The 13680-nt window shown below is 39.8% G+C and overlaps 2 protein-coding genes across 2 annotated transcripts in view; both read right to left on the reverse strand.

Annotated features, from left to right (window-relative positions):
• Nucleotides 1-13680, reverse strand: part of LOC114546120 (low affinity immunoglobulin gamma Fc region receptor II-like) — a 1096214-nt gene that overhangs the window by 602088 nt on the left and 480446 nt on the right. The gene's annotated exons all lie outside the window — the stretch shown is intronic.
• Nucleotides 1951-11908, reverse strand: LOC114545263 (myelin protein P0-like). Its single transcript, XM_028563557.1, has 4 exons — nt 11647-11908; nt 11046-11215; nt 4647-4982; nt 1951-2960 (listed from the first exon to the last, which is right to left on the reverse strand). Exons 2-4 carry the CDS (start codon nt 11095-11097, stop codon nt 2782-2784), a joined length of 567 nt encoding a protein of 188 aa, XP_028419358.1. The 5' UTR covers nt 11098-11215; nt 11647-11908; the 3' UTR covers nt 1951-2781.

Below are 13680 nucleotides of genomic sequence, written 5' to 3' on the forward strand. Positions count from 1 at the left end.
CACAGAGACACACACACGCACAGACACGCACACAAACACACATAGACAAACACACACACACATAGACAGACAAACACACACACACATAGACAGACACACACACACACACACACACACACACAACACACACACACACAGACAGACAAACACACACACACATAGACAGACAAACACACACACACATAGACAGACAAACACACACACACACACACAGACACACACACACACACACACACACACACACACGTTCTTTTGGGGGAATTTGGTTAAAAAGAAACCCATATTTCTGATAGAGATTTTGATAACAAGTCAAATTTGACTCGAGGACAACATGAGGGTTAAACTTTACAGCGAGCACGAGTCAGAAGGAGGTTTGTCTCGCACGTGCACACTGCTGACTCATCTCCAATGATCATCATGTGGTCACACCGACAGCTGTGCACATGTCCACTCAGCTGACGGCTTTTATTTTGAATAAAACCTGAATCTTCAAATCTTTGTTGTTCAGGCGACAATGGCATTTTTGGGAGGTTTAGTTCACTATTTTTTGTTCAGCAAACATTGCAACACAAAAGAACAATAGAGCCCTTCTTGCCCTGGTTAAAAAAAATAAATAAATCATCCGCTTCTTCGGCTCACACAGATATTTGTGGCTCAGGCTGTGTGGTTCCTTCAAAATAAAAGCATTAACAGATATTTAAAGTAATCAAAATAATCATATCAATCATAATTAAACTTATTCAGCCGTATTATTCACACAAAGCAACAACTAAATAAATAACTAAAGATTTAACTATTAAATAGAAAAACACAATGAACAGCTCCAACAATAACTTTATTTAATGAGGCACCTTTTATAGACAAAGTCCCAAAATGTTCCAAGAGAGAAAGAGAAAAGGTTTTGCATGCATTACAGCAAAAAAATAATTACATTTCAAAGGGGTACATACATTATGGTCAAAGGTTTGAGAAAAACTAATTCAAACTTTACATTACATGTCATTTTGCTGACGCTTTAATCCAAAGCGACTTACAATTGCTACATATGTCAGAGGCTGCACACCTCTGGAGCAACTAGGGGTTAAGTGGGGTTAATAGGGCCTAATTTTCAGTGAAAACAATTTCTTAGAAATGTGGGAACATAGGGCCTAATTTAAAAAAAAGTTTTAGAAATGTGGGAACATGGGGCCTAATTTAAAAAAAAGTTTTAGAAATGTGGGAACATGGGGCCTAATTTAAAAAAAAATAATCTTAGAAATGTGGTAACATAGGGCCTAATTTTGAAAAAGGTTTTAGAAATGTGAGAACATGGGGCCTAATGTAAAAAATTAAAAAAATCTTAGAAATGTGGGAACATAGGGCCTAATTTTGAAAAAGGTTTTAGATATGTGGGAACATGGGGCCTAATTTTCAGTGAAAACAATTTCTTAGAAATGTGGGAACATAGGGCCTAATTTTGAAAAAAGTTTTAGAAATGTGGAAAAATGGGGCCTAATGTAAAAAATAATAATCTTAGAAATGTGGTAACATAGGGCCTAATTTTGAAAAAGGTTTTAGAAATGTGAGAACATGGGGCCTAATGTAAAAAATAAAAAAAATCTTAGAAATGTGGGAACATAGGGCCTAATTTAAAAAATAAAAAAAATCTTAGAAATGTGGGAACATAGGGCCTAATTTAAAAAATAAAAAAAATCTTAGAAATGTGGGAACATAGGGCCTAATTTAAAAAATAATAATCTTAGAAATGTGGGAACATGGGGCCTAATTTTCAGTGAAAACAATTTCTTAGAAATGTGGGAACATTGGGCCAAATTTTGAAAAAGGTTTTAGAAATGTGGGAACATGGGGCCTAATTTAAAAAAAAATAATCTTAGAAATGTGGGAACATAGGGCCTAATTTTGAAAAAGGTTTTAGAAATGTGGGAACATAGGGCCTAATTTTCAGTGAAAACTATTTCTTAGAAATGTGGGAACATAGGGCCTAATTTTCAGTGAAAACTATTTCTTAGAAATGTGGGAACACAGGCACGCTCCCGCAGAAACCACATCAGACGTGTCTGCATGTTTATGAACAACGCTCAATGCTTTGTGACTCATTTCCTCTCGTTTTGCAGAGGTTAAAGCAAAAAAGGAAAATTTGTTTACAGACAGCAGCACGCGTTCGGCTCATCATCTTCTTAAACTTGAACCCTGTTTCACAGACACGGAGTCTGGGGAAGAAAAACTTCTCTCAGGTCCAATGAGAGAAGTTTGATTCTCCGCGCAGTGGAGACACAAACTCACAGGAATCTCTGAGCACAAGGAGTTTCTGTGGAGGGTTTTATACACGTTGACAGAAAATAAGAGGGGAATAAGAATGTCAAATTTCATGACGGGCCAAACTTGACCCGCAGGCCCCAAATTGGGCGGCATTGATCCAGAACAACCACTTCATTTAAAAAAAAAAAGAAAGAAAAGGAAACGTTTTTAATAGTAACAGTTATTAAGTGGATAAAACTCAAGAGGTGAAATAAAGTGCTGTGCAACATGAGAACACAGAATCATTAAAGTGCAGAAAGCTAAACCTCACATCTATACATTCAATTAGCTGTCTGATCAATACTACAATTTACATCTTTGTGAGTGAAACAAGCTTAAAAAGCAAACAAGCTTTAGTTTGCTGAAGATTTGAATGTCAAAAGGTGCAATGTGATATTATGAAAAACGCTGATATGAGCGTGCTAACTAATCGTTTCTAGACTGTTGATTCCTTCAGCAGGAGGACTCAGACACTCCGGTCACCTAGGTGCTTTCATCAGCCGGAGCTTTGTATGAAGGATTGTTTGTGGGACTGTTACGCCGTTTATAAATGATAAAACACAGAACAGAAGAAAGAAGAACAATAACAATAACGAGGCCTACGGCAACTGACACACCGACCACGAGTCTAGGATGTTCAACCTCCTGTCCAGATGTGGGATCTGCAGAGCAGAAAACAAGAAGTGAGGTAGAGTTGCACGATATTGACAAAGTGTGATATTGCGATTATGAATACTGTGATATCGATATTAATTTCAATATTTTTAAAACCTATATAAAATTACAAAAGTTACTGGAAAACGCATCAAAATAGATTCTTAACAAATTAAACAAGTTTTCTTACAACACAAGGTTTATTTCAACTGACGGTCATATTGGACTGGTCCAACATGAAGAAATAGATAAGGACCATGTCTACAGAACAGGACATGTTCTACTGGTTGGACAGTATAAAATATATAAATAAGGACCATGTCTACAGAACAGGACATGTTCTACTGGTTGGACAGTATAAAATATATAAATAAGGACCATGTCTACAGAAGAGGACATGTTCTACTGGTTGGACAGTATACAATATATAAATAAGGACCATGTCTACAGAACAGGACATGTTCTACTGGTTGGACAGTATAAAATATATAAATAAGGACCATGTCTACAGAACAGGACATGTTCTACTGGTTGGACAGTATAAAATATATAAATAAGGACCATGTCTACAGAACAGGACATGTTCTACTGGTTGGACAGTATAAAATATATAAATAAGGACCATGTCTACAGAACAGGACATGTTCTACTGGTTGGACAGTATACAATATATAAATAAGGACCATGTCTACAGAACAGGACATGTTCTACTGGTTGGACGGTATAAAATGTATAAATAAGGACCATGTCTACAGAACAGGACATGTTCTACTGGTTGGACAGTATACAATATATAAATAAGGACCATGTCTAGAGAACAGGACATGTTCTACTGGTTGGACAGTATACAATATATAAATAAGGACCATGTCTAGAGAACAGGACATGTTCTACTGGTTGGACAGTATAAAATATATAAATAAGGACCATGTCTACAGAACAGGACATGTTCTACTGGTTGGACAGTATAAAATATATAAATAAGGACCATGTCTACAGAACAGGACATGTTCTACTGGTTGGATAGTATAAAATATATAAATAAGGACCATGTCTACAGAACAGGACATGTTCTACTGGTTGGACAGTATACAATATATAAATATAAATATATTAAAAATATCATTCATTCATGCATGATGGTGATTTAAACCTAATTCACTTCAATAAAGATAACTATATTATACTATATACGCTATTCTTGTTATGAGCATCAAGGCGTGGCGACGCAGCGGTGCAAATTCAACTCATGTTTAGTACACGTTAACTCAAAGATTCGCAGAAAAAATACAAACGTTGGAGGCCATTAATCTTCGCGCAAACTCCTTGAAATCCATTCTTTTGCTAAGGTCTAATTGCACAGAGGAGTTATTATAGTATTTTTAACTGTTGTTCATGTGAAATCTCAAAGACAGCCTGATGCTTTGTTTATAGACAATATGTGGCTGGCTGTTTGCTGTTTGCCCTATCTATTCCTGTCAATAAAGTATAATAGGGTAAATCCTGTAGTGCATTTATTTATCTTTGTAAAAAAGTGGGCTCCCCCGAAGGCCACGTATAGTTCGAACACTGGCAGGGGCCGATGTTTGGGGTTTTTTTTTTTTGGGGGTTGGACTCTAGTCTCAGAGAGTCCACCAGCATTAAGGCGGCCTTCTCGGCATCAGCGCGCAATCGTTGCGTCTCTACAAACTCACCGGAGTCGGTGACAGTCAGGTTGATGAGCTTCCTGCTCTCGTTGCCCCCGGTGATTATAACTCGACAGTCGTACGTCCCGGTGTCGTTGATGCTGACGTTCTTCAGAACAACGGAGACGTCTCCGTGCATCATCTCCGGGTCTCTCAGCTCCACCCGGCCCCGGTAACGCGGGTGCTGATACTTCTCGTACGCGCGCTGGTTCCTGTAGAAGAAGACGTAGCCTTCGTCCTTCAGGTCTCGTCTGTTCCACTCCAGCAGAGTGACGGGGCCGTCTGAGAGAGCCCGACACCCGAGAGTAACGTCCTGCTCGGGCTTCACCGTTAACTCATCTGGCTCTGAAAACACAGAGTTTTACGGTGAGCAGAGAGAAGTCTAACAGGATTAGTTTGGAAGTAATCCTGGTTCTCTTTAGGGCTGCACCACACGAGGAGAACATCTAATTGTGATTGCGATATGATTCACAATATTGGAGGTAATGATCATTTTTGTATCGTTATTCTCATTTTCATGGAAAAAATACTCAAATTTAAAATGATTATAAATATATGTGACGCTATGGAGAAAATCCAATATAACGATATTATTAACCGAAAAATGCTTTTACAATGTGGTAAATAATCACTAACAAAAGCAGACCATTTTTATTTTTAATTTATACTCCCGTCGTATACCTGCACTAATGGAGAGATGTCAGAGTTGCAACTGCTGAACTGCTGGCAGTGTCCAGGAGGTGAACAGGCACCTCTGTAGCTACCGTACTTCGGGACTTGAACCAGCTACCCACCGGTTCCCAACCCAACTCCCTAGGGACTGAGCTTCTGCCACCCCCTAGATATACATTTATGTGTGTGTGTGGCCGACCATCTCTACACTCTAAGCCACGTCACACCCAACTTTATGTACAGTTGAAACCAGATATTTACATACACTTAAAAAAAAAAACCACAAAAACATTTATTTATTGTCATACATTAAATCAGATTAAACCTTTTCTGTTTTAGATCAATACATATTAACATTTTTTTTGCATTTGTTAAATGTCATAATCGAGCAAGGGAGAATTTTTATGTATTTTTTTTTAATCACTTTCGTCAAAGTCAGAAGTATACATACACTTCCTTAGTATTTGGTAGAATTTCCCCTGAAACTGTTTCACTTGGGCCAAACGTTTTGGGTGTCCTTCCACAAGCTTTCTACAATAGTTTGCTGGAATTTTGGCCCACTCCTCTTGACAGAACTGTGGATGCATATAAAGGCACACCTCAAACACAGAGCCTCTTTCTTTGACATCATGGGAAAAATCAAGAGAAATCAACCAAGACATCAGGAAAGGAATTGTGGACCTCCACAAGTGTGGCTCATACTTAGGTACAATTTCCAGATGCCTGAAAGTCCAAAGTTCATCTGTTCAGACAATAATACGCACGTAAAAAAAACATGGGAATGTAGAACCATCATACCGCTCAGGAAGGAGACGGATTCTGAGTCCCAGAGAGGAAGGTTTTTTGGTGCCAAATGTGCGATTCGATCCCAGGACAACAGCAAAAGACCTTGTGAAGATGCTAGCTGAAACTGGTAAGACAGTGTGATTATCCACAGTAAACGAGTCCTGTACCACCATGAGCTAAAAGGTTACTCTGGGAGAAGAAAGTCATTACTTCAAAACCACCATAAAAAAGCTAGACTACAGTTTGCAACTGCACATGGGGACACAAATCTTAATTTCTGGAGACAAGTCCTGTGGTCTGACGAAACAAAAATTGAACTGTTCGGCCATAATGATAAACGGTATATTTGGAGGAAAAAGGGCGAAGCTTTGAAGCCTCAGAACACCATCCCAACTGTGAAGTATGGGGGTGGTAGTATAATGTTGTGGGGCTGCTTTGCTGCAGAAGAGACTGGTGCACTTCACAAAATAGATGGCATCATGAGAAAAGAAAGTTTTGTGGATATATTGAAGCAACATCTGAAGACATCAGCCAGGAAGTTAAAGCTTGGGCGCAAATAGGTCTTCCAAATGGACAATGACCCCAAGCATACCTCCAAATTAGTTACAGAGTGACAACAAAGGACAACAAAGTCAAGGTATTGGAGTGGCCATCACAAAGCCCTGATCTCAATCCCATAGAACATTTGTGGGCGGCACTGAAAAGGCGAGTGCGAGCAAGAAGGCTTAAAAACCTGACCCAGTTCCAACAGTTCTGTCAAGAGGAGTGGGCCAAAATTCCAGCAAACTATAGACGGGTTTCCTGTTTACAAACATTACAGGGTGTGTCCGCATACCAGGGGCAGAAAGACAGATTGGTGAGCTGGTCGGATCATGAAAACGCATTTTTGTCTCAGTGCACATTGTCTTAGTCCCTTCATTTCGTCATGGCATTTATATAACACATACTCTATGGTCTTACAAAGCTAACGTTTTTGACCGATTATAATTTAATCATTTGTTGTGAGCTGGAGAGCTCTCGTTATGAGAAGCTAGCTATAGCTCTGTTTGCCATTCATTCCAATGGGGAAACATCGCTGCTAGAATTTCGACATGCATTCGGGTGGCGTATTCCTTTAAGCTTTCCTTATTGTTTGTATATAACTGCTGACTCAATAAAACATGATTTTAGTTGGATCTGTTTGTCGGTCTTTAATTTTGCAGCGTTACTGCGATATATATGTATGGCTATGATTATCATTTTAGGCTAATGTAATAGCCCGTGTTAGCAGCAGGGTTACTCCTGAGTGTACCCTTATGGTTGGTTTATGCCTTAAAATAATGGCCAGGATTTCTGGGAAAAGGTACGATATGTTAGTTTCAAAACATCACTGCAGGTTGATTGTTTTTCGCAGCAGAGGTTGACTGTGGGCGAGAGGGCGACAACACTGTCTTGGTTAGCTCGCTGAAGCTCTACGGCCACTGTCTCGGCAATGTTAGCTAATGTCCGCTAGCTAATGTAGGCTAACTATAGCCAGTTAGCTTTGTATGTAACGTAACAAAAACCCACCCATCTCAGAAGAGCGAAGCTTAATATTTCATTCAATAAAGTTATGTACAAAATGAGCACTAACGCCACAGGTCCTATGTTGGCAACGTGGACGCAGATATAGTAAACTCCGAAGGCAGTCGTAATATTTACCTAGTAGGCTAGGCTAACACTGTTGCGCTAAAGTTAGCAAAACATCGGCGTAGCTTTAGCTAGCTGTCTAAATTTGTCTCGAGTCCGGACCTTTAATTGTCTATGGTCCGGACTCGAGTACCACAGCCCTGACAGGTAGATATCACTTAGCTGAACAACCACAAGCTGCAACTTTTCTGATTGATCCAATGGGAGCCGGACTCTTGCACATGACCCCAATCTGCCCCTCTTATGGCTTGAAGCCATAACCTCCGCCGGTTTTTGGCAAAAGCATGCTTCCCCCTAGGTATGTTAAACACCAGGCACCCATCACTGTCTCTGTTTGCACAACTAACTACGCAACAACTCCTTGGCATTTTGACTTACGCTATGCCTCTACTACTAGCTAGCTACACAAAACACGTCTTCTTTCTGCCCCCCGGTTGCGTCCGCAAGCAGTGATGACGTTGCCGAGAAACTCATGTATTGTAGAAAGCTTGTGGAAGGATACACAAAACGTTTGGCCCAAGTGAAACAGTTTCGGGGAAATTCTACCAAATACTAAGGAAGTGTATGTATACTTCTGACTTTGATGAAAGTGATAAAGAAAATACATAAGAATTCTCCCTCGCTCGATTATGACATTTAACAAATGCAAAAAATATGTTAACATGTATTGATCTAAAACAGAAAAAGTTTTCTCTGATTTAATGTATGACAGTAAATAAATAAATGTTTTTGTGTTTTTTTTTTAAGTGTATGTAAATATCTGGTTTCAACTGTATTAGGGCTGGCCAATTAATTGAAATTTTTTTGACATCGAAATTCTGAAAGATGTTTAGACGTATTTTTATATATTCCTGTTGAGACATTTTCATTTCAAGCAATGTGCATTTCAATTTCATACATTCTCAATAAATAGCCATAATAGTTCCCGAATTGTGGGGTTTCTTTCAATTATTTCCAAAATGACAAAAATAAGCACTTTTGAATCAGACAAAATGTGCAATTAATCATGATTTTGATTTTAGGTCATATCGTGCAGCCCTATTATGTATAATAATAATAATCATTTTATTTATGGGCGCCTTTCATAGCACTCACGGACACCTAACAGTTGAAACAAGCCAAAATACAGTGATAAAGGCAAATAAAACATTTAAAAATCTAGATAGTGAATTAAAAGAAAGTGATATATCTCTATATATATATATATATATATATATATATATATATATATATATATATATATATATATATATATATATATATATATAGAGGTGTATATATTAAGGTGGGAAGAGATTCTAAAGGCTGGATAGAGGGAGGGAGTTCCAAAGGCAAGGGGCAGAATGGCATTTATGAGTAATAATAACAACAACAACAACAACAACGTGGATACGATGACTATGTGGGTAAAGGCAAATCATAAAACAGCTAGAACAGTCTGGTGAGTTCAGAAAAGTTACATCACTTTACTGTAATGCAGCTGTTAAAACCAGACGACAACATTACAATATTCAAAAGCTAAGACGATGTCTAGTCTCATTTCTTGATATCTATATAATATCCATATACTGTCCAGGCCGAGTCAGAACAAGTATCCTACGGTGAACAAAAGATAAAAGTCAAACAGCTCAACATGAAGGAGATTGGAAGTAAATGTTGTTCACCCTATTTTTGAACATCCCATGATGTGCTGTCACATCAGAGATGATGCTCATCATCACATGAGAAACACAAACTCAAACTTCCCACTTTGTTCTATTCCGGATGTCTTTCTGTCGCTGACGCTTGTCGACGTTCAGATCAAGACACAAATATCTCATTTTAAGCCCCGAGAGGAGAGTATTGTTGTATCAGGCTCCTGTCTTCATCAATCTCTAAATATCTTTTATTACATTTGTGAAAACAGGAAAAATATAATCCAATCTTACTTTCCCCCTCATTTGTATTTCTTATTTGTGAAAATGGGTTCATTTTTGTTTACAGTCTCATTTTTTCAAAGATTTCTTTTTCATCTGTGAAAGTGTGTTTTGTTGTTGTAATACCCAGTTTAGCCACAACGATGATCTACTCTCTATTAAACATACAAAGTGAATAAAAAGGTAATTCAACAATGATAAAACAACAACAGATTTAAAGACTTCAGAAGCACAGAAGCGTGTAAATGACCGTCTGTAAAGGGAAAGGAAAGTGTTCAGCCTCAATTTCAAAGAACAACAGAGTCAGAGCAGAGTTATGGAAGATTATTCCAGATCTGCAGAAGATTATTCCAGATCTGCAGAATAGAAACTGAAAGCTGGAGACAGTCACCGGGGATTTCCACTGGATGCGTAACGGCTGCGGACCTGCTCTGCTGCGTGTCTGCTGCGTGCTCCGCCATCCGTCAATACCCACCGGGTCCGGATTTATTGCGGAACGGCTGCGGCCGTGACTGACAGCTGTAGTCACGAGGACCCACAAGTTCTCACGTAGAATAGAACCACAAAACCAACAACAGTTTGTTTCCATCCAGAGGAGTAGAGGGGAAACGACTCTGTGCTGTGTTTTCAAGGTGTAGTGCAGGTAGAGTTTAGATTCTCTGCCCGAGCCCGACCCGAGCCCGGCCCGGGCCGGGCCGTTAATTTCCGCCACTATCCTCGGGCCGGTCCGGGCCGGACCCTTGATCAAGCATTTTTGTTTTTTTAATCATTACTTTAGCCTAATTGGGTGGGGAGAAAGCTATGCCATAATCAGAACTATTATCTATTTAGGCCAAAGTAACACATGTGTCCAAAAAGTTACACAAGTTGGACTACAGTTACAAAATGCAACATGTGTCATGCGCGGAGTCTCCTCTTCTCGCACACATCACAGTTTGAGTCCGCAGTCAGTGGAAATACACACATCGACTTTAATGTAAACCTAAGGACTCCGTCGACGTTCCGCAGCCGTTCCGCATCCAGTGGAAATTGCCGGTCAGTCTCTCCAAGGAACGGAGAGAAAACAAAAAGCAGCAAGAAGGAAATACAAAGTGAAGTGAAGCAGCTGCCTGTATGCAGGCTGAACGATCTGTCAGCATCAAAGATGAATAAACTCCAACATGTAAACAACTCTCATAATCTGATAGCTTTAATAAAAAGTCCTTTCCTGTAATAATCCTGCACGACGGGTTTTTTGCATTATTAAACATGCTAAATGTTTGATGTTGCATTCTCAGTGCGACATTTCCGGAGTGTTTTTATCGAAACTGACCACGGATGATTCAGCTTAAGTGTGTGCGCGCACACACACACAAGCAGCTCTTACCTTCAGAGAGTGGCAGGAAGAGCAGGAAACACAGGAGAGTGGAAGACAACATGTTCAAACGTGTTCAAACGTGTTGAAACCTGAAAACGGTTGTAGTTTTCAAGAAGATGAAAAAAGTAGGTTTCACGTTTCAGCCCACGTGCCCTAGCCAATCCTCCTCCGACCTAACCCTATCAAAACCAACCACAGAAAACAACAAAAAACAGCCAATCAGAGGCAGAGAAGGGCGGGACATGCCTTCATGTTTTATTACATTCAATTATGCGCAATCCAAAAGGAATATTCAAGAGAATAAAAACAAACTAACAATAACAGCCAAGTGAGCATTATCACCAACAAATCAAAATAAATAAATAACAAAGCAGAAATAAATAATATGGAGTATTAAACTACAGTTTAAAGTGTTGAGTTAGAGGTCATAAATATACACATCTGGGCCACGTTTCTGATCAGCTGATCCAGTATGAAGCATGGACAGCAGACTCTCAACTACACACAGGGGGAAGCAGCACTCACTCTCGCTCTACGTCAATGTCACAAAGACAAGCGTCCTAATCTCTCTGTCTTTAACTACGATGTCAAACATTATGCGGTTACTCACCCTCTCAAGATATCTCTTCTTCCTGCTTGTTGCTGCCGGAGGAGCCGCCGAACTTTCCCCCGTCACCCAACGCGATTCCCGGATCCCTCTGTCCGTCTTTGTCGACATTATAATCCGCAGAGATTAGATCCATACTGGGTGGGGGGATCCTCCGTGTTACAGCCGAACTCTGGTCCACTAACGTCGGTCTGCCTGTTTCCACGCTGGCTATGAATGAAGACATGCGTGCATGTGAGACCTCGGCCTCTCCTCAGCCAATCAGTGCTCGAGAAAGTTTGAGCTAGTCTTTTTTTTGTTTTTGAAACAACTTTATTTACAACAGGTACACTTTAGTCTTGCATAACACATAATACAAGTAGTACAAAATCAGATAGGGCTGCAACTAATGATTTCACATGAAATGGATCTTCATTTTCAAACAGTCCTGACTTAGAAATAGCTTTATGCCGATACATGTAAACAATGAAAGACAGAGAAGCTTCTCAACGTCTTTCATTAGCTTTAAAGCAACATGTAACGTTTCCAGCTTCGGCCCCCCTACGGGTTGTCTCATTGGAACTACAGTTCACGCTAAAAGTTACATAGTGTTGCTTTAAATCTGGACGTACTGCACCTTCTCTATTTAACCAGGACTCAAGGAACTAACATGAGACAGTTTTTTCTCTCGTTGTTCACATAATTTCACAATTATCTTCTACGGATAACCATGTAAACAAACACTGAAGGGAATTACATATCGGCTATTTCTTGGCTTTTTATGTTTTTATATGTTTTATTTGCTCTCACGATCGCTTCCACTGCCAGGATTGCAACTGAAATAATAGGCTAAAGCAACGACGGAAAGCACAAGTGTAATTATGGTCAGATCTTGTGCCTGACTGATGCGGAAGTGATATTGATGTTGTGATTTATGCACAGCCTCGCCTGTTTGTTTTTTGCCAGCTGTCCTCCTGTTTTAGGAAGCAGCGACTGTATTGCGTTTTGCGTGTAAAACCCTGTCTGTGTTCTTCATATTTATGTAGAATTATAGTTTGCTATTCTTATGTAAAATATGTGGCTATTGGTCATGTTGTGCAAACATCGCCTCTTTTATGTGAACAAGCGTGGCTGGATTGGGAAACCCTGAGTTGACTGAACTAGTTGATAACCACCGTCGTGACACAGCTGATGCGGGACCGCGGCTGTTAGGTTAGGTGAAGCCGGGTAGCTGAAAGAAATCCAGGACAAGTTGATCTGGATTTGTAGTACAGGCCTCTGGGGTGTTCCTCCTCCTCTGTGTCTGCCGGCGGTTGTTTCTGACATTTTTGTTTTGCTACGACTCTAAAGCTGACCCGTCCGTTCCCTTAATACATCCATGGTCCGGTCCCGCCGCTGAGATTGAGTACGGTGACGAGACTGCACAACTACGATTGGTGAAACACAGTCACGTGGTAGAGCCTTTAGCGGAAGTCTCTCTCATACTGTCTATGAATAAAACATTAAAATGCCGGATAAAAACAATGACGCGTACGTAGAATACCAAAGAGGTAAAAAGAAAAGTAACGAACTCATTGTAGCCTAATGTAGCGGAGTAAGAGTACAGTTTCTTCTTCACAAATCTACTCAAGTAAAAATAAAAAGTATAGAGATTTAAAACTACTCCTAGAAGTAAATTTTTTTTCAAAAACTTACTCAAGTAAATGTAACGGAGTAAATGTAACTCCCACCTCTGCAGCTGGATGAGTCACAGCTACATGCTTGTGTTGTGTGACTCCACTTGAAAGGGTTTTTGACATTATAAAGTCATTTCAGCAGCAAATCTGTTCTACTTTGGTTCTTTTCAGGTTAGCACAGCAGCAGTTTTAGTCCCAGTAATACTTCCCATTCGGGTCAGTGTTGGAAGCTTTGTTTTAAAGGGTGATCCCAGTATTCTTCACCCTGGACCCGTTTTCCCCATGCATTGGTGTCTAATGTGAACAAAAAAATCTTTGAAACTGGTCCAGTATTGAGCGAGAACGTTGTACCGGCCGCCGTGAACGGAGCTACGATGTAACC

Source organism: Perca flavescens, chromosome 19 (genome assembly GCF_004354835.1).
Source record: "Perca flavescens isolate YP-PL-M2 chromosome 19, PFLA_1.0, whole genome shotgun sequence".
In the NCBI taxonomy this organism is placed as follows: Eukaryota; Metazoa; Chordata; class Actinopteri; order Perciformes; family Percidae; genus Perca; species Perca flavescens.

Coding starts and splice junctions, on each gene's coding strand:
- LOC114545263 (XM_028563557.1), bottom strand. CDS start 11,097: ATGTTGTCTTCCACTCTCCTGTGTTTCCTGCTCTTCCTGCCACTCTCT. Junction 4,983..11,045: donor CTTCCTGCCACTCTCTGAAG/GTAAGAGCTGCT, acceptor CTGTGTTTTCAG/AGCCAGATGAGTTAACGGTG. Junction 2,961..4,646: donor CCTGACTGTCACCGACTCCG/GTGAGTTTGTAG, acceptor TCTGCTCTGCAG/ATCCCACATCTGGACAGGAG.